This window comes from Electrona antarctica, assembly GCF_951216825.1.
Source record: "Electrona antarctica genome assembly, chromosome: 5".
Taxonomy (NCBI): domain Eukaryota; kingdom Metazoa; phylum Chordata; class Actinopteri; order Myctophiformes; family Myctophidae; genus Electrona; species Electrona antarctica.
In genome coordinates, this window is record NC_136810.1 from 8,550,436 (window position 1) to 8,572,614 (window position 22,179).

Below are 22,179 nucleotides of genomic sequence, written 5' to 3' on the forward strand. Positions count from 1 at the left end.
ACTAAATTTGACTGAGGGACTTTTTTGAATTTTCGTTTTTTCATGTCATATGAAAGCAGGGAATCATAGCTTCAAATTAACATTGGTTGTTCAGTTTGACCCACCAGTTTTGGAGATATGGCTTATAGAGTAATGTCTTGCAGAAAACAGCGAGTTGAGAAAACAGGCTTGAAAGGTTCACTTCTGTGGACTCTAACATTACACCTAGCTACATGTTTAAGCATTTATTTCATATTTACATGTCAATTTCAGCTCTGACACTTATTTCAGACATGCTCTAGTATGTGAAGAGTCTGCATGTGCTATAAACTCATTTTGGTGAAAAGCTGGAATTTGCGCGATGGCAGTCTCTCAGTCAAATCTGGTCACATATGTTTAAAGCCCATACGTGTTGGTGTGTTTTTGTGGCCGATTGGTATTTAATTCAGTTAACTCAGTTCTAGACATAGCATACAGTAAATAAGCATGGGAGGAGCCGCTCCCATGAGAGGGAGAGAGAGAGAGAGAGATCTCCTTATTGAACTTACGCTTAGAGCTACATAATGAATGTATATATACGAGTACGGCTCAGATGATGAACGTGTGTAGCAGGCTGTGTTCTAACGGGTCTGTACTGTAGTAACATCATTAAATTCATTCATCATCATCATATTTACACTAATGCCAGTGAGCTCTGCTCTAAGGCCATTCCTGTTGCTTTTAGAGACTACATTATATAGTGGCAATATACAGTAGCTGCTGCCATGCATGTTTCCTAACAATGCAAGAAGAAAAAAGTTGATTCTTTATTAGAAGCAGTGGTGGAAAGTAACTAAGTGCATGTACCAAAGTACTTTACTTAAGTTTTACTTCTACTCTATACACAACACTTTTACTTGCAACAAAGTATTTCTAAATTGCAGTATCGATACTTTTATTTAGTGGGCGGCAAATTGGAGCGACAGGGTCTGTATTGCAGTCGCTGTACCGCACTGTTGTGACGAAAAGAGAGCTCAGCCAGAAGGTAAATATCTCTGTCTACCGAGCAATCTTTGTTCCTACTTCCTATGGTCATGAAGTGTGGGTCATGACCGAAAGAATAACACCAGGGCTCCACCGGACGCGTTGGGTCTCCGTCGCGTGCGTCAAAAAATGCACCGGTTTAATTTTAATGCACGCGTCACGCGTCAAGCAACGCGGGCAGTGGAGCCACCCTTCATTGATTAAAAAGGGAACATTCCCTGACGGTGACGGAGACACGACGCTGACGCGACGCGCCCGGTGGAGCCCTGGTGTAAGGTTGCGAATACAAGCAGCCAAAATGAGGTGGCTAGCATCTCCCTTATGGCCCCTACAGACTGTATGAGTGTTATAGTTGTCTGCGCGTCATCAGATCGTTATGTATTTCACACTGCAGGAGTCTTTTTTTGATCTGTGCTGGGGCTTTCACACTAAACGATTGATAGCCGACTAGGCATCACACACTGCAGGAGTTCACCAAGATGTGATCCAGACCTGATACATATAGGCTACATAATTTGTTTTTTATTCCAATTCATTTTGATGCGTACGCACGTGCTGCAGGATGCCGTGATAGAAGCCCGAGACCGACACAGGAGGCCTCTCTCTCTCTCTCTCTCTCTCTCTCTCTCTCTCTCTCTCTCTCTCTCTCTCTGCGTGCATGCCACACCCATAGCCAGGCTACACAGGGCGAAATGTTTGTCATAGCGAAGAGCCTACGTGCACTATAGAGAGACAAGACGTTAAATGTTGATGTTCATTAAATAACTCTGTCTCTCTCCGTATGTACACACACACACACACACACACACACACACACACACACACACACACACGCACACGCGCACACGCATACTTCCTAAGGATTATTATGAGCATCAAAGCCATATTATAAATACTTTTTATTAACGCATGCATTCCATATATTCCATAGGGCTTGGACCACACATGGACAAATCAACTTGCGAGAAGTTGCGACGGGAGTTGTTCCTATATGGAATGAAAGATTTCTAAAATAAATACAATATTTAAGGTGTTTTAAATGTTTTGATTTTAAGTATAGTGCCAGGGATCCTTTTAATAGGTTGTGTATGTGATGAACTGAGAACAGACAAATGGATATGATGGACAGATGCTTGGACGTGACGGACGAATAGAAGGACCGTACACGACTGTTCATCCGTCCATATACCGTATTGACGGAGGAGACAACCAGTTAACCCCTTTTGGGCGGGAACCCCTTTTGGTGTTAGCATTATGTTATGCTTTAGCTATTGAAAAATAGCAGATCTACAAGCTCATAGCGCGCCACCGAGTGGCGCGCTACGAGCTTGTAGGTCTGCTATTTTTGAAAAATCGAAGAACGACTGACATAGAAACATAGCTTTTTCAGAAAACTGTCAGGATGTAGAAGACATTTTTAGAATCTGATCTCAGGTCAAAATGGTTTAATAGAAAATAGTCCCTGCCAGAGACATAGAGATATATCTCATACTTTGTTTGTTTTTTTCCTACTTAATTGAAAGCCAGTGATCCTTGGCAATCAGAAATATGAAGGAATAATTTGTCTGGGAGAAAACCATATTAGATTCACTATGCCGTATCAGCATTAATCCATTTTGGGTGGGAACCCCTTTTGGTGTTTTAACTAAACATTATGTTATACTTTAGCTATTGAAAAATAGCAGATCTTCAAGCTCATAGCGCGCCACCGAGTGGCGCGCTACGAGCTTGTAGGTCTGCTATTTTTGAAAGATCGTGAAAATGCGGCACACATCTTTGAATATATATTCTTTCAGAAGACTTTTTTTTTATTTCGACGTCAGGCCTAAATGGGTTAACATAATTAGAGTGTCAGTCTCCTGTGGTGGGTGCCTCGCTTTTCCAACAACAAAAATTCAACTCCTTTTTCTGGTAAACTTCTAAAATGATCACATTAAGTTTAATTAGTCAATATTAAAGTCATATTCATCATAGCCATAGTTCAATTAAATTTAAGTTATTTTTGTCGTAATCGAACACTGGTATTTTTCCAAAATAACTACATGTTGTTGTTTTTTTTTTACAACTTCTAAATACTATTTAGTTGTGAGTGTCTGCCCCCAACACCCTGCAGCATTGCTGTGAAAAAAGAGCTACCAGAGGAATAGAGTGCCGAAGTCCTGACGTCATTCGTTCATCCCCTGGGTCACGGAAGTAATTTACATGGGAGAATTGGGTCATCTTGACATCTCGTCTCATATAAGAATTGTCCAATAATAAACGAAGTGTCAGGGAGGTGGCTCTGTATCGTTTACGATAGTCAATCACTCACATTTGATACAGTCTGTTTTCTGGTGAATATTTATTCATTTGGCTGCGGTAATGTTACCGGTTTCTCGCCGATAGCTTCATATCCATATTATGAGTCACATTTCCATTCTCATGTGTTTATTTTTGGAAGACAGTTCTTATATAACACGATATTAAATGGGAATTCAGAATGGGGCGGGGGGAGAAATGTGTCCCAACGTGGGAGGGTCACTTCACCGTGGCTTGTGGCGTCATGTTGTAGTTCGGTGGTCACCTCACCACCAAAAATCCAGACTATGTATGAGCCTTTAGACAGCCCTCCCCCTCTCCACAAGGAGGGGCAGTGCACCAAAGCATTATGGTAATTGTAGGAATTCAGCAATCCAGTCAAACACTAGTCAAACACACAGACTTCATTATTTTTCTGGCCGTAGGGTGCAAATTTCAAATTGTGCTACAGTTATCCACTACAAACAGTATTAACATTGAGTGACTGCAGTTTCTTCCAGCAGTGAAATGTCCCTTTAAGCTAGACTTCGGTGCTCTATAGGCAAAGAGACTTCTAAAATGAATGTTACACAGTATGACATTAAACTTAGTTTAAATGAGGAACAATGTTTGTACCAGATGCAACATTTCCTGTCTTTAATCCGTGAAAAGACAATAAAACCAACTCTGTACTTAAATAAATGTAATTGCAGCGTTCATCAAATGCTGGGTCTCTGCTCCATTATGTAAAGTGCCTTGGGACAACGCTTGTTGTGATTTGGCACACATTATAAAATTGAAATGAACTGAATTGAAATCAAACTGTCCGGCAGTAACACATTTTGATGGTAGCACTTGGCAACTCTTAACCCATTCAGGCCTGACGTCGAAATTTAAAAAAAAAAAGTTTTCTAAATCATGACAATTTTCGGAAAGATTTGAGGCACATTTTTAAAGATATTTTTTTTGCGGCTTACGCCTTTTATTGGTTTTTTGAAGGGACAGACAGTAGGCTGACAGGAAACGGGAGAGAGATGGGGGAAGACATGCAGTAAAGGCCGTGTCGGGCTCGGGAGTCGAACCCGCGGCACACTGCGACTGGATTACCAGTCGGGTGCCCAGACGGTTACGCCACCGCCTGGGCAGATTTGAGGCACATTTTAACGATTTTTCAAAAATAGCAGATCTACAAGTTCTTGAGCTTGTAGATCTGCTATTTTTCAATAGCTAAATTATAACAATGTTTAAAACACCAAAACGGGTTCCCGCCCCAAAATGGGTTAATGGTTAATGTGGTTAAACGCTAACGTGACATGGATGCGTTCCAGGTCTCAATGGATTAAAGAGAAGCAAATGTGTGCAAGTGTGAAGCAGGCTGTTGCAGAAGAATAGCAAGTACAGACTAATCTTGCGTTCCATTGGGTACATGGATTTCCAAAAAAATTAAGTGGCATCTCTGTTCAAACCAAAACATGTTGAATGTGGCTGGTCCACTAAATGTAGCAGCCAAACAGCTTGGTATTGTTATGGAAATGAGCATTGGTTTTGGTGCAACAGGCCTCATGAAGTAGATTTGGTAAAATGTCAGAACTTACGGCAACATTCATAATGTGAGTGGTATAGTATGGGGAACATTCTGAATTTCTGAAAATGTGTATGTTCAAAATAGGGATGACGCCACGTAACTCAGAAACCGTTCGCCCCACCGACTTCAAATTCGACACACACGCTCCACTGTTCCACACCACCACAGGGAGTGCAGTGCCCGGTGTTCGGGTCCGTCGGACCCACGGTTATCCAGAAGCTCCACAAAAGGCCTCTGCCCAGGTTCTGGACAAAGGTCTTTACACATCAGCGTAAAGCATCACTGGTGTCTATGAACCATAACTACTCAAACCGTATATTTGCTATAAAATAGCCAACGACGCATTGGGAGCTTGTAGATCTGCTATTTATTTGTGTTAATGTATTCCTCAGAATACGGATGCTTGCGTTCAAGTGATTCAGGTTGCTATGGTGTTTATTTTTTTTATACAGCGATCAGGAATCTGAGAGCTCTCTTCCTCACAGTCCAACATTCGGTTTTCGTCTCGATTGCAATTACACCACCGGAGGCAACATGGCTGCCGACCACAAGCCTAGACATGTTGCCTGTGGATTGTATCGTCTGTAGAGGAAGTGGACTGTGTCTCACCCTCTGCTGCAGTGCTGAGCTCCCCCAGAGGTAGAGAATTACCCCTGAAACCCTCCTAGCAGTGCTGCTCAGCGAGAAGCCGTCTGAGACTGCGATAGTATTATCGGTCCCAGACGTACGTGTGTGTGTGTGTGTGCGCGTGTGTGCGTGCGTGCGTGCGTGCGTGTGTGTGTGTGCGCACAGTTCCTGCAAGAGAAGGGATTAACAGACACACGTGCACCTACCCGCACACATGCAAACAACTTGAATCCAAGTGCAACAGAGGCCTCGAGCAGTCACAACTAATCAGTTCCAGTTTCCTTCCTCTGTATGCAAATGACTATGCTAATCAGGTCTAATTACAACCAGCCATGTCACTGGGTTAGAACACGAGCGAGGCTTTACCCATCAGAGCGTTGTGGTCACGTGAAAACCTTGTAATTTCAGCTTTTAATCAAACCACTTGAATATGAAGGGGCAGCGGCTGGCCGTAAAATCACAACGGTGGAAGAAATATATTATTAATTATTATATAACGTCCTGGCTGCTCTTCTATTGATGCATAGATTGTGTCAAATGTCATATGTCTATAGACACAGGATCTGAAAGGATTTTTGATCTGATGGTCAATATTCAATTTCTCCCCTGAGCAAGCAGGCATGCTCTATTATCTCAATGGCACTTGCACATGGACACTCAGTGTCTGTCAAATCCTTGCACATGGACACTCAGTGTCTGTCAAATCCGGGTGTAGAAGAGGAATGTTGATTTAAGTCAAAGTAGCAATGCCACAACAAGCCGTAAAATGACACCATGTGTTGTTTACATGGATGCCTTGTTTTTATGGTAAAAACCAAGCACCATGGACTGATTCATTTGATTCAGGTGCATTTTCTCCATCTGTCTATTATTGATAGCAGTAGTCGATATTGAAAAATGACATCTGATCTTTAATAAACAGAAAATTAATTTACACAGGTGTGTTGCCAATCTTCAGCCAATCAGGAGAAAGTAGCCATTTATCAGCTTCAATTGTATAGTTCCAGTTCCAATTTTATCATTGCTCATTTCTTTGTGTCATCACTTCTGATCTCATTTGTTTAGTCTGTATCCTGTGTGAGTTCTCTCTCCTGATTGGATAAAATAGCTATGCCTATTTTTGTTTAATCAAGAGCTAGATAGATAGTTGTACAGTATCCATCCATGGTTATAGATGGATGGATAGATGGGTGAATAGATAGATTATGAGGGACAGGGAGACTTTGTTTAAAGCAATTTAACACTTATTTTAACAGAAAACATCAATACTGTATCTATATTTTGATAGTTGCTAGTGTCTGTGCTTGTTCAGCTTGTTTAGTGTTAAATAACACTAAAAATCAAAAAATAGGAATTTAAAGAATTCCAAAAAGGTAGCACATCCAAAAATTAAATAAACGGCGGACAAAGTACTAACATTTCCATTTCTTTATTGGCACACACCAAAAAGGAACGCTTACGCGTTTCGGCTATGCAGCCTTCATCAGAGCATTCACATCAAGTGAATTCAAGTCAATTTATACACAAGGGTCAAAATAACACTATTCTGATAGTAATCGTTGCTATAGTGTCTTTGTTCAGTAACAGTGTTAACACATTGTTTTCTAAACAATCCAGGATGGCCGAAATACAGGGTGCTGAAGGATAGCATTGAAGGAGGACCCTTTTCCAAGGCCCACAGCAAATGTTCTCTTATAGCGAGAATCACACCGCATACCTCAAAAGAAAGCTTAATTTGTCCACTCCAATTTAGAATTAATAACATATGTTAACACCTGTTGTTGTCTGAATGTGATGTTTGAACAGATAGCTGAGTTATGAACCGCTTTATGTCACAGAACAAACAAAATAAGGCCTATAGCGACATATAAATACAACAATTTACAATTTACAATTTAGGCATTTAGCAGACTCTCTCAATCCAGAGCAATTTACATTAAGCAAGAACAAAAACATGGGAATACATCACATATGTAAAATGCATTTATCAAGAAACATGCGTAAGCTAAGAACGTAATAGAACATATCTATATAATGACACTATACATATAAAACTATACATATATGCTATACTATGCTGTACTATATACCGTATGAAAGAACAGACTCTCTGCTTTCATAAGAAAATATAATTACGTTGCAACTCGATTCACTTACAGTACAGTAGAAAGTACATAACACCATGATTCTCAGAATCTTTATTGATCAGCCCCAACGGGCACTGATGACCCCTATACCGTAGATCTCCGTATATGGAGCTGGCATGTTCTGACATAACACTGCTGCGCTAACTGTCACCAATTGATCCCTCCCCTATATAGTGGCCCTCTCCATCGTCAAAGTTGCCCACCCCTGATATAAAACAACAACTAACCAATGGGCCTCATTTGTACAGTTGTTGAGTTGGGTTCTTTCATTTTTCTTCTTGCAAGATGCAAGGTTTTCTTTCCCGCAGCACTAGTGACAGATTACTTAAAGCAGGCTGGATTCCCCTTTGCTCCTCTCGTCTCTAATTAAAAAAAAGCTTCCCATGCAATCACAGCTCGCTCTCTGAACGCTGTTAATTATCAAACATAATCTCATTTAACAGGACAGGCATGGCTTTTAGATATCTCTCTCTCTCTCTCTCTCTCTCTCTCTCTCTCTCTCTCTCTCTCCCCCTCTGTGTCAGCTCTCTGTGTTTCATTTTCCTCTTACAGACTTTATCGTCATCTCGTCATTCAATCTCGTTGGCGTGTCTGACTTCTACATTATGATTTCCTCCCTTTTATGTTCCTCCTTGTCTTTCTCATGGCCGTTCTGTCATGGTTTCTCACATGGTTTTGTACTGCTACACTTTCTCTCTCTACTCTGCCGCTATATTGTTCGCTGCTCTTATGTCCCTCAGTCAGTCATGGTCTTTATCTTCATTTATTTCTCCGTCCTTCATCGTCCTCCGTTCCCTTTTATCCTCCTCTTGCCCTCCCCCTCCGATCTGGTTCCAAAACAAATTTATATCCATTACTGACACCTTGATTACTTGAATGTCATGGAACAATCCAGTGTTTATCACCTTGTGTCATTTGGTCACGCGCATTCGAATGGGAGCGTGTTCTTCTTTGTTAGACGTGACATGACCTGTTTTTGTCCCTGCTGGGAGAAGCCTGCACGCTTCTAAGAACCGTCACGTCTGCTGCTGGGTGGAAACCATGTATGTCCAAGGCCTGACTCACACCTTTACATCTAGCGTACAACATTGATGCATGCTTGTTGTATGAGATGTATAGCTGATGCAAGCTCGCAATGCATTTCCAATGGGAGACACATGGTTTGACACAACATTTGTGTTGTATGGCTTTCGGCTGTGTTTCGACTGCCCCCCTCCCCCTCATACAACACAAATGTTGTGTCAAACCATGTGACTCCCATTGGAAGTGCATTGCGAGCTTGCATCAGCTATACATCTCATACAACAAGCATACATCAATCTGTTGTGCATGTGTGAGTCAGGTCCAACACTGCAGTGGTGGAAACCATGTATGTCCAACACTGCAGGGGTGGAAACCATGTATGTCCAACACAGCAGTGGTGGAAACCATGTATGTCCAACACTGCAGGGGTGGAAACCATGTATGTCCAACACAGCAGTGGTGGAAACCATGTATGTCCAGCACTGCAGTGGTGGAAACCATGTATGTCCAGCACTGCAGTGAAACCATGTATGTCCAACACTGCAGTGGTGGAGACCATGTATGTCCAACACTGCAGTGGTGGAGACCATGTATGTCCAACACTGCAGTGGTGGAAACCATGTATGTCCAGCACTGCAGTGAAACCATGTATGTCCAACACTGCAGTGGTGGAGACCATGTATGTCCAACACTGCAGTGGTGGAAACCATGTATGTCCAACACTGCAGTGGTGGAAACCATGTATGTCCAACACTGCAGTGAAACCATGTATGTCCAACACTGCAGTGGTGGAAACCATGTATGTCCAACACTGCAGTGAAACCATGTATGTCCAACACTGCAGTGGTGGAAACCATGTATGTCCAACACTGCAGTGAAACCATGTATGTCCAACACTGCAGTGGTGGAAACCATGTATGCCCAACACTGCAGTGAAACCATGTATGTCCAACACTGCAGTGGTGGAAACCATGTATGTCCAACACTGCAGTGAAACCATGTATAACCAACACTGCAGTGAAACCATGTATGTCCAACACTGCAGTGAAACCATGTATGTCCAACACTGCAGTGGTGGAAACCATGTATGTCCAACACTGCAGTGGTGGAAACCATGTATGTCCAACACTGCAGTGGTGGAAACCATGTATGTCCAACACTGCAGTGGTGGAAACCATGTATGTCCAACACTGCAGTGGTGGAAACCATGTATGTCCATCACTGCAGTGGTGGAAACCATGTATGTCCATCACTGCAGTGGTGGGAACCATGTATGTCCAACACTGCAGTGGTGGAAACCATGTATGTCCAACACTGCAGTGTTGGAAACCATGTATGCCCAACACTGCAGTGGTAGAAACCATGTATGTCCAACACTGCAGTGGTGGAAACCATGTATGTCCATCACTGCAGTGGTGGGAACCATGTATGTCCAACACTGCAGTGGTGGAAACCATGTATGTCCAACACTGCAGTGTTGGAAACCATGTATGCCCAACACTGCAGTGGTAGAAACCATGTATGTCCAACACTGCAGTGGTGGAAACCATGTATGTCCAACACTGCAGTGAAACCATGTATGTCCAACACTGCAGTGGAGGAAACCATGTATGTCCAACACTGCAGTGGAGGAAACCATGTATGTCCAACACTGCAGTGGTGGAAACCATGTATGTCCAACACTGCAGTGGTGGAAACCATGTATGTCCAGCACTGCAGTGGTGGAAACCATGTATGTCCAACACTGCAGTGGTGGAAACCATGTATGTCCAACACTGCAGTGGTGGAAACCATGTATGTCCAACACAGCAGTGGTGGAAACCATGTATGTCCAACACTGCAGTGGCAGAAACCATGTATGTCCAGCACTGCAGTGGTGGAAACCATGTATGTCCAACACTGCAGTGAAACCATGTATGTCCAGCACTGCAGTGGTGGAAACCATGTATGTCCAACACTGCAGTGGTGGAAACCATGTGTGTCCAACACTGCAGTGGTGGAAACCATGTGTGTCCAACACTGCAGTGGTGGAAACCATGTATGTCCAACACTGCAGTGGTGGAAACCATGTATGTCCAACACTGCAGTGGTGGAAACCATGTATGTCCAACACTGCAGTGAAACCATGTATGTCCAACACTGCAGTGGTGGAAACCATGTGTGTCCAACACTGCAGTGGTGGAAACCATGTAGGTCCAACACTGCAGTGGTGGAAACCATGTGTGTCCAACACTGCAGTGGTGGAAACCATGTATGTCCAACACTGCAGTGAAACCATGTATGTCCAACACTGCCCCAAGTGGTGGAAACCATGTATGTCCAACACTGCAGTGGTGGAAACCATGTGTGTCCAACACTGCAGTGGTGGAAACCATGTGTGTCCAACACTGCAGTGGTGGAAACCATGTGTGTCCAACACTGCAGTGGTGGAAACCATGTGTGTCCAACACTGCAGTGGTGGAAACCATGTGTGTCCAACACTGCAGTGGTGGAAACCATGTGTGTCCAACACTGCAGTGGTGGAAACCATGTATGTCCAACACTGCAGTGGTGGAAAATTATTAGGTATTTTTTACTTTACTGGAGTATATCCAGTTTTCAGTACTTTTACACAATGAAACTTCTCCAGTTGATTACTTATATTAAAACTAAGATTTTTTGTATTACAAGTTTTCTGAAATTATATGTTTAAAAATGCAATTTAGGCATTATATGCGCTAATTTGCATACATTTCGGGACGATAAATCTGAAGATCGGATAAAGTCAGGTTCAAAATGATTGTTTCATTTTGTTGACATATTAGAGACAAAGAAAATTACAGAAGGGATTTTAGATATCTCTAATTATCACTCCAACAGGCATAAAAAAAAAATCGGCATGTTATTAGGTATAAAATGTGATGTAAATCAGGCTGTGAATGATATATCAACAAACCCAGCTGTAAATATCTGCAGAATATAGTTATGAATAAGACTAGAAAGTTTGGTGTATGTGAGGGCAACTGAAGTGGAGATTCTTTGTCCCAGGTATGAGGAAAACTCATTTTGAGTAAACAGCCTTTAAAGAATTGTATTGTAAAATTCCAAAACGTTTTATTTGAAGCCACTATTTTGAGACAAAATATCTCATCCAAACCTTGGCAACAACATATAATGCCATATTGGAAAGGTCTGGACCTCGAGCTGACTGTGGTTTGATCCAAATATGGTCACTTCCTTTGTACCAACAACCAATCATGAAAATTGAGAGGGTGGATTTTCACCCAGAAAAACGAGCTGTCATTGGCTCAAATAAACTACTAAAATAAACATCTAAATCTGTGTTTTGAATGTTTGTTTTGCTTTAGTTTGAAAGAACATGTTTAGGAAGCAAAATAGCAAAAAAAAGAAAACTCATCAATTAGTTTTTGACACTGTTGTATGCCAAAGGAGGGCATTCATTTATGGGAAAAAACGTTTATATACAGTACGGAGAAGAGATCCAAGGTTTCTGTCTGACAGGGACGGCGTGTTTATTTGGCACTCTGTTTATCAAAGCTTGCTATTGTTCTTAGAGCCACAGAGTGGTTTCTGTGCAATATTTACGGGAACATAACATTATGCCTGAATGTTTCCCGGCATATCCTGCCACTCTGTCAGCTATATGGGAAAATCCCAGTGATAATTTAAGTCAGAAGAGTGGAACCAAAATATGGTCCATTTGGTTCCAATTGTACACTCGGACTAAATGAAGGACAGTACCGTGTAGACACAGTGTATTGGTGGGGCACTGCTACAGTGCAATCATACTGTATACTGTATGTACATTGATTGAAAAAGCAGACATGCACAGTGATTGATATGCAGTCTGAGCCAGTTGTTGACTCTCATGTAACCACCTGAACAGCGGTTTTGCCAATGTGAGACTGGTATACAAAACGAACAGCACATACTGGTGTGTCGATCCCCTCACACAATATATCAGAGTGAAATATGGACATGAGGGTATTGATTTGAGCTCACTCTGTGTGGGCACTAACAGAGAGACTTTGCGTATGCTACATGCCTGCCTGTCACTTGTGGAGCAATAGAACGCTCCTGTTGTAAAGGGATTCTGTATTGTGTATTGTATATTTTAATGTATTGTACCTTTTAAAGTTTTTGATTCATGGGTTTTTTATTATTGTTTGGACCCAATGTTTTATACATTTGTGTCAATAAAGTAACTAACTAACTAACTAGACAGCAAAAATTAGACAGCAAAAATTGCATTGATCAACACAGCAAATTTTTTCCTTTAAGAAGGAAAAACTATAAAGATTGCTAGATTAAAAATGAAAACTATAAAGATTGCTAGATTAAAAATGAAAATAGTTAAGCATACGTTTTAGCTTGCTTTATTAGATTGGTCTTGGAGAAATAATTTGTGGGCAGATAGATAGTAGCCTGAATGTTGCCTGGTTGCCCGTTTCCAATCCCTGGCCAGATAGTACAGAAATGTGGCATCATCACAGTGGCTGGAGGGTTGTCTGAGAGAAGATCACATGCCAGCTGAGCCTGAGGGCACAATGGCAGAAACACACAGCTTTATTGTGGCTGTGTGTTTGTGTACGAGGTGTTGGGATGGGTTCAATACAACAAGATCAGAATCAGAATCCACTTTGTTGTCACGTCACAGGCTTACAGGTGTAAGAAGTGGGTGCAATTATCTCTTCCCTGTGTGCTTCATCATGTTGTATTTTTCCTTTTATTTATCTTTTCCTGAGAGGAGAGAGGATATATTCTAGGTGGAGTAGGAGTAGGAGCAGGAGAGAAAAGAAAAACAGGATAGAAACAAGTCAAACATTGACATGTGTAGTAGCAGGTATACAGTACATGATACACACTTGTGTGTGTGTGTGTGTGTGTGTGTGTGTGTGTGTGTGTGTGTGTGTGTGTGTGTGTGTGTGTGTGTGTGTGTGTGTGTGTGTGTGTGTGTGTGTGTGTGGTGTGTGTGTGACGATATATCGTATATCGATATTAATCCCGACAATATGAATCGATTTAATTAAAATAAGGGGCTAGTGAATTATGGTGTATGTGATATGAAATGTGAGCTTTAATCATATTCCATCATATTCAAGTGCTTTTGGAGAGAAATGAGACTGAGGGCAGTGTTATGCGTGTCTTAATGGCATTGATCACACCTCCAGGTCTTAAGTTAAGTAATAAGACCTGGGTCTTATTACTGAGTCACTTTCAGTAGTAGAGCACTGTAGAGGGGAGCTGTGTGTCTGTGACTGTGCCCAGGTGATGGTCATTGATGCTCATTAATACATCAAGGAAGGCAATTATGTTTCTGCACTGTCAAAAGTAATGCTACTTCTATTGCAATGTAGTTAAATAAAAAAAGCACACCCGTGTGAACTGAGTGGTGCAATGTCTTATATAGCCTGATCAGCTGTGGTCTGACGTAATGTCAGTGACCATAGTAACCATGCTCACCTGTGCACGGACAGGTACACAAACATACAGACAAAGCTGGTTGTTGGAGTGGTTTGCACCACTCAAAAACGGTAATTTTTCTGGAAAATATTTTTTGTTTAAAATATCGTGAACCTCATATTGTGATACGAATCGTATCGTGAGTTGAGTGAGTTACGTACATGCCTAATGCCTTAGCATATGCATAAGGTGCAGTTGACTATAGGCCACTTCATGCCGCAAATAGTTCTGTTAAATCTGCATAAGAAAGTAATCTACATGGGGGAGTTTAGGTAACCACGGCAACCAAGGAGACGAGACATGAGGGAAGTATTCCAGTGTGGCGCTAGGCCAGCCCGCCGACAGATACGTGGTCTTCAGACAACAGTATTCCAGTGTGGCTGCAGGCCAGCCCGCCGACAGATACGTGGTCTTCAGACTTTGTTCAACAGCTGTCTGATCTTAGGCGGGTAGAAACTTTCCAGAAATGGGCTGTGGTTGTTGTCGTCTCCCCGTAGCTTTAGAGGTTATAGGCCTAGCAGCAATGGGAGTGACTCACACATGGCTGACGTACATTGCATCACCTCTGCTGGCTGAATAGAAATGTGGCAGAAGAGCTCAGCTCTCACGCAGGGCTTATGGAATATGCCTCATCAATGATCCTTGTGGCTACTCATTTGATGAGACATTATTATTCTCATCTTCCTGGCAGTGTCACTGTCTCTACAGTCATTCTCCAAAAGTCTTATATAATGCTACGTCATTGAGAGCATCTGCTTTCTCTACCTTCCAACTGCAAGTAACTACCGTATACCGGTATGCTGCTCACTGGTGGATTGTATGAACCTATGAGAATGACAGGAATTGACGGTAGGATTAAGGTTGGTGAACATGCGTTAAGGTTGGCGACCGGATTAAGGTTGGCGAACATGCGTTAAGGTTGGCGACCGGATTAAGGTTGGCGAACATCAAGGGGGCAGGCAGGCTTTCCAACGTTGAAGCTCTCCTCCCTAGTGGTAGGAGGAGGGACTACAGGCGGACCCGTGGATTCATGACCGGGAAACCCCGTGCAGCTGGGCTTTAACATTGAGCGCTCGGTTGCACTTCCGCATTTGACCACCAAAATTTGGTGGTCAAATGCGGAAGTAGACGTTCTCAGACGGTACTTCCGGCAGTCTTCCGGGTGCTTCAAAACGCCACTGAGCAACTTCCACTGACATGAATAGCTGGGGGGGCGGAGCTTCGCGCCAGTTCAGTCTCTATTATATATATACTCTATGGCGAACATGCGTTAAGGTTGGCGAACATGCGTTAAGGTTGGCGAACATGCGCTGCTCCGTGCTTGCGGTTATGGTTAAGTTAGGGTTTGAGGTATAGGTTGTCGAGTCGGACCAATAGTATGTCGGAACTAAAGCCTGTACCCGGTATAGGCCCTCCGTGTCCTTCATAGTCAAGCCTGTACCCGGTATAGGCCCTCCGTGTCCTTCATAGTCAAGCCTGTACCCGGTATAGGCCCTCCGTGTCCTTCATAGTCAAGCCTGTACCCGGTATAGGCCTCCGTGTCCTTCATAGTCAAGCCTGTACCCGGTATAGGCCTCCGTGTCCTTCATAGAACTAAAGCCTGTACCCGGTATAGGCCCTCCGTGTCCTTCATAGAACTAAAGCCTGTACCCGGTATAGGCCCTCCGTGTCCTTCATAGTCAACTAAAGCCTGTACCCGGTATAGGCCCTCCGTGTCCTTCATAGAACTAAAGCCTGTACCCGGTATAGGCCCTCCGTGTCCTTCATAGAACTAAAGCCTGTACCCGGTATAGGCCCTCCGTGTCCTTCATAGTCAAGTCACGACTATTCTATGCAAATGTATACAGTACCATATCAAACAGAGTGACATCCAATACATTATCTGCAAGTAATGTCCCAAAACCTCCCTATGGCTATCAACCAATAGTAATGAGCCTCAACACCTCCATAAACCAATAGCTAATAATGGAGCTCGACTACTTGGTAAGCCAATCGTAATGGACCTCGACGGGGCCCTGGGCCAGTAGTAGTAATGGACCCTGACAGGTAATCATCTAATGGTAATGTAGGATGACCAGGCGGTCTGACCAATGAGCTGTGGGAGACGCATCCCTTGCCTTAAGACATTACGTCTGAAGAGGCATACATACACGTGATGGTTAAAAAGGCCCAATTCAGCGAGCAATATTAAACCCTTCGCTTTATTTGGTTAGATGTATTACAGACCAACCTTGATTACCTTAACGGTTAAGCTAATCAGGCCTAAGATCTTAATGGGTTAAGCCTTAACCCATTAACCCATTTAGGCCTGACCTCGAAATTTTAAAAAAATATTCTAAATCCTCCAGTTTTCTGAAATAAATATTTTCACGATTTTTCAAAAATAGCAGACCTACAAGCTCGTAGCGCGCCACTCGGTGGCGCGCTATGAGCTTGTAGATCTGCTATTTTTCAATAGCTAAATTATAACAATGTTTAAAACACCAAAAGGGGTTCCCGCCCAGAATTGGTTAAGACCTTAGGCCTGATTCTACAAATGTCTCCTAAATCCTAACAGTTATATAGCGGAATATTCGCTTCACCGATTCGCTGTGGGAGTGCCCCTTCCGGGGGCGTGAGACACAGACATTTCATAAACTCATATTCTACTGTACAGTTGAATGGACATTTTGCGTCGTGATGTAGTACCCTCTCTCCCAAGGGTCCATAAATTCACGTACTTGCACATGCGCATTGATTTGCTTTTCTTCTGCTCGTGAGACACACGCTTGATATCCCTGGAGATCTTGTTCGATATGGTTTTATAAAAAATTATCTCACAAGGTTTGCCACTTGTAGGCTACCGCGAGGTTCCTTATAATTATCGTTGATCTTCGTTCGGTGATTCTACACTCACAAATCTTTTCTGTTAAAGGACCACTTCACCACTTTTCAACATCTCTTCATATAATTGGTTCTCACTAATGTTCATGATAAAACACCACCATTTTTTCCTACTCAGTCTGTGTCTCATAGGAGGGCTTTGGGCAGTTCGGACACCCGTCCACCAGTGACATCATCATTAGGCAGATTTGTTTTAAAATATATTTAGATTTTTATTATCGTGAGAACGATGGCTTCAACTTTTGCAGTGCAACTTTTCAGGAAAAGAAAGCCTGCCGTTTCTATTAGCTTGGATTCACCATCGATGATGTCACTGGTGGACGGGTTTCTGAACTGCCCAAAGCCCTCCTATGAGACACAGACTGAGTAGGAAAATTTATTTTATTTTATCATGAACATTAGTTAGGACTAATTATAGGAAGAGAAGTTGAAAAGTGGTGAAGTGGTCCTGCTGTGTAAGCCCGCTTAGCCTGCTAGCTGTTTTCTTAAAAAAAAATAAAACAATGTTTCTATATCAGTGGTGCTCAGACGTTTCCATGTCAAGGACCTCCCAAAATGATATGTATTTGGTCGCAGAAACATTTTGTTCCAGGGACCCCCAGAAGCAGGTTAAAAACGTCTGCTTTAAAAATGTATATATTTTGCATATAAGATTTGCACAAATTTTCACGGTCTTTCAAAACAATATCAGATCTACAAGCAAGTGACGCGCTGCGAGCTTGTATAGAGCATAGCAGTGGGCGTGGTTTTCCGGATCCACTGGTGAAAACTCTCCAATTCATTTTCCCACTACTACGTAAGATATGCTTATGTGTGACACCATAGTATGATCAAGTAGGATGTTATTCACAAAAAATAGTTAAGTTAGTTGCTGCGAGAGTGAGGTCTAGCCAACACCAACTCGGGATTCCTGGATCGCTGCCCTCCACAAATTCCTATCCAACATCAGGTCCTTGTGCTCTTCAGTGTTGTCAGCCAAGCTGTCGCGCCGCAGCACGTCTACATACTGTAGGTGGTACGCTTCTTTCCCCTCCTGGCTTTGCCCTGGGTTGGCTCCCATAGGGTCAATTTACTTGCCTCAAGTTCTGGGTGCCTGACGCAGTGCCCTGCCAGCCTCATCCTTCTCTAGTTAAAATATGGAGATAATAGGTTTTTTTTAACGACAGCAACGATATACAAGCGACACCTGTGTTTGTATCGCTGATTGATAGTCCTCAGATGCCATCTGTTAGACATGGTAATCACAGTGACACACAGGAATGCTAATAGTGACCTGCCATGACAGTCAGTCAGCCTCTTAATTACCCAGCTGTCACATTATCAAGGCCTAATTAATTGATCGTTGTGGTCTGTGTAATGGCCAGCATGTATAGCAATGGTTTAATTGGAAAACCTTTATTGGATAAGTGAAGAATCAGTATAGCATACATGTTTTGTCATGACACTGTTTATACAATGATATTATCATGATAAAATGATCATTATCTGTGCCGTGGTTTTCATGTTGCGTCCTGACACCCCTGTGGATATGGCTGTCACGTCCGTGTTGACGATTGTCATAGAAATAATTAAGTAAACTTTATTTATATAGCACATTTCATGACATGAACGCAGCTCAAAGTGCTTGTGATTAACAATTTATTTGCGTTTATTTAATTGCGAACATATAAATATACATGACATTTCTGTTTGCCTTTCATGAGTCTGTCTGTCTGTCTGTCTGTCTGTCTGTCTGTCTGTCTGTCTGTCTGTCTGTCTGTCTGTCTGTCTGTCTGTCTGTCTGTCTGTCTGTCTGTCTGTCTGTCTGTCTGTCTGTCTGTCTGTCTGTCTGTCTGTCTGTCTGTCTGTCTGTCCGTCCGTCCGTCCGTCCGTCCGTCCGTCCGTCCGTCCGTCCGTCCGTCCGTCCGTCCGTCCGTCCGTCCGTCCGTCCGTCCGTCCGTCCGTCCGTCCGTCCGTCCGTCCGTCCGTCCGTCCGTGTGTCGACTGTTGTTCCCTACCCTTATGCCTAATGTATTCTATTCACTGCTGTATGATGAGGTATAAATCAGGCTTAAGCTATTTCTCTCTCCCTCGCACGCACGCACGCACGCACGCACGCACGCACGCACGCACGCACGCACGCACGCACGCACGCTCGCACAGAGGGAGGAAGGAGAGAACACAAAGACAGTGTAGATTAGAAGATGGGAAATTGTTCTGACGGTAGAGAGAGAATTAAAAAAAAATGGAAATAAACAATGAGCGAAATGGTTATTGGTTCTGATAGAGTACTGAACTCTATCAGGAAATGCTGATGATTTGACTATGTGGTACAGTGGTACATAGTACCAGGACATTGAAATGGATGGATGTATAAAGTGTGTAGAAAGTGAGTTCTTATAATATGCACAGTACTTTCTTTCTGCAACTTCCCTAACTCTCTCTTCCTCCTGCGTGTGTGCGTGGGTGTGTGTTCATGTTCCGTGCAGGCAGTCGCCCCTGCATTGTGCTGACAGCGCGGGTGCACCCAGGCGAGTCCAACGCCAGCTGGGTGATGAAGGGAACCCTGGAGTTCCTGTGCAGCGACGACCCCGTGGCCCAGAGCCTGAGGGAGGCCTTCGTCTTCAAGATCATCCCCATGCTCAACCCCGACGGAGTCATCAACGGCACGTGAGTCACCCATACGCACGCACGCACGCACGCACGCACGCACGCACGCACGCACGCACGCACACGCACGCGCACGCGCACACACACACATTGTATAAGCACTGGCAGCACAGAGGCACACACTTTCTGAACTCTATTTGATCCGGTTCAAACTATTGTCCAGTGACATATTGAACAAACAATGACTATATATAAGTGTATCCGTCAGTGCTAGTGTTTGTATGCGTGTCATTGAGCATGGCATTATCATCAGCGATTACGGCAAGTTGAGTGCAGGCATGCGAGTGTGCGTGGGTGTGCCTGTAGTTGTATGCACTTATGAACGAACTTTCGACATTGACTCAGCAGTGCGTCCGTATTTGTGTTTGTGTATGTACACACAGTGAACGTACTGCTCGAACACCGAGTCTGGTGGCTCTCTTGCCGGTAACCGCTCCCGGGGGGGGGGGGGGGGGGGGGGCACACACACACACACACACACACACACACACACACACACATACACACACACACCCGCACACACACACACACACACGCTACTGGTGTATGTACTGGCTATTCAGATGTGATAAGTATTGTTTGAGTGGTTTTAAAAGGCCAGTCTCGGCATAACAGCTGGTACGGCCTGGAGGGGGGACAAAGACAGTGAAGAAGATGAGAACTGTACGAGACCATTGTTCCAACGGGGGGGGGGGGGGGGGGGTACGCCAGTGCGCATGCGTCGTCAAAATTCATTCTGCGCTGTCAATCAAGCGCCGGGAAGCGCATTTGCGTACCAACAGCTGGCGCCGCCCAGAATGATTATTATGGCCAGAATACTAGTAAAATCTGTAGCGAGAGCATTTCCCACCGACTGCCAATCAAAGTACGTCTTGCACAAGTGCACTGGCCATTGTGGCCAATCACAGCGCGTCCTTACTCAAACGAGGGAGGATCCATTTCCATTTCCATGCTGCTCGCTGCTGGGCGGTTCGGTTGACAGGAGTTTACTACTGATAGCTGGGTCTGAATTCGTTAAAATCGTGCACTTGGTGACAAGTTTTTGATTTTTGGTATGGTGGTAGGTATGGTTATAAGGTTTTCAAAAACCATCGCAAACGAGTTGGGAGCGCCCCCTAGTGGTCCGTTTGCAAGGAATCTAATATTAAATGGGTCAGTATATGGTTATAAATCAAAATAATTGATAAAAGAGATTTTCCAATGGATTCTATTAGTATTGGGTGTGCTAAATAACATACTAAAAAATTAGGAAAAAATAACTTCTGGAAAGGCATCATTTTCAAGATGGCGTCCACGATGGCTGCCGGGAGCTTAAAATGCCTATAAACTGGGATTTAATACATACAAAATCATAACAATTATGCACTTGGTGACAAGTTCTTGATTTTTGGTATGGTGTTAGGGATGGGCATAAGGTTTTCAAAAACGATCGCAAACGAGTTGGGCTCGCCCCCTAGTGGTCCGTTTGCAATGAATCTAATATTAAATGGGCCAGTATATGGTTAAAAACCATAATAATGGATAAAAGAAAAAATGCAATGGATTCTATTAGTATTGGGTGTGCTAAATAACATACTAAAAATGTAGGAAAACATAACTTCTGGAAATGCATCATTTTCAAGATTGCGTCCACAATAGCTGCAAAATGCCTATAAAGCTTGGATTAAATATGTAAAAAAAAAAAAAAAAAAAAGATAAAATAGATTTTCCAATGGATTCTATTAGTATTGGGTATGCTAAATAACATATAAACATTTTGGGTGAAAATAACTTCTGGAAAGGCATCATTTTCAAGATGGCATCCACGGTGGCCTCAGTAAGCTTAAAATGCCTATAAACTGGGATTTAATACATACAAAATCATAACAATTATGCACTTGGTGACAAGTTTTTGATTTTTGGCATGGTGTTAGGTATGGGCATGAGGTTTTCAAAAACCATCGCAAACGAGTTGGCTCGCCCCCTAGTGGTCTGTTTGCAATTAATCCAATGTTAAATAGGCCAGCATTGGATTCATTGCAAACAGACCACTAGGGGGCGAGCCCAACTTGTTTGCGATGGTTTTTGAAAACATTATGCCCATACCTAACATCATGCCAAATATCTAAAACTTGTCACCAAGTGCATAATTGTTATGATTTTTATGTATTAAATCCCAGTTTATAGGCATTTTAAGCTTACTGAGGCCACCGTGGACGCCATCTTGAAAATGATGCCTTTCCAGAAGTTATTTTCACCCAAGAAGTTATTTAGCATACCCAATACTAATAGAATCCATTGGAAAATATATTTTATCAATTATTATTATTTTTTTTTTACATATTTAATCCCAGCTTTATAGGCATTTTGCAGCTATTGTGGACGCAATCTTGAAAATTAGGCCTTTCCAGACGTTATTTTTTCCTAATTATTTAGTATGTTATTTAGCACACCCAATACTAATAGAATCCATTGAAAAAAATCTATTTTATCAATTATTATGGTTTTTAACCATATACTGGCCCATTTGATATTAGATTCATT

At 42.8% G+C, this 22,179-nt stretch overlaps 1 protein-coding gene across 1 annotated transcript in view; it reads left to right on the plus strand.

The window, feature by feature from the left end:
* LOC306923159 (cytosolic carboxypeptidase 4-like) overlaps nt 1–22,179 on the plus strand; it is a gene marked incomplete at both ends in the record, with an annotated part of 122,152 nt that overhangs the window by 74,199 nt on the left and 25,774 nt on the right. Inside the window, one exon of the mRNA XM_079501187.1 lies at nt 19,476–19,656. Coding sequence (XP_079357313.1) covers nt 19,476–19,656 — 181 coding nt within the window. The remainder of the gene's footprint in view (nt 1–19,475; nt 19,657–22,179) is intronic.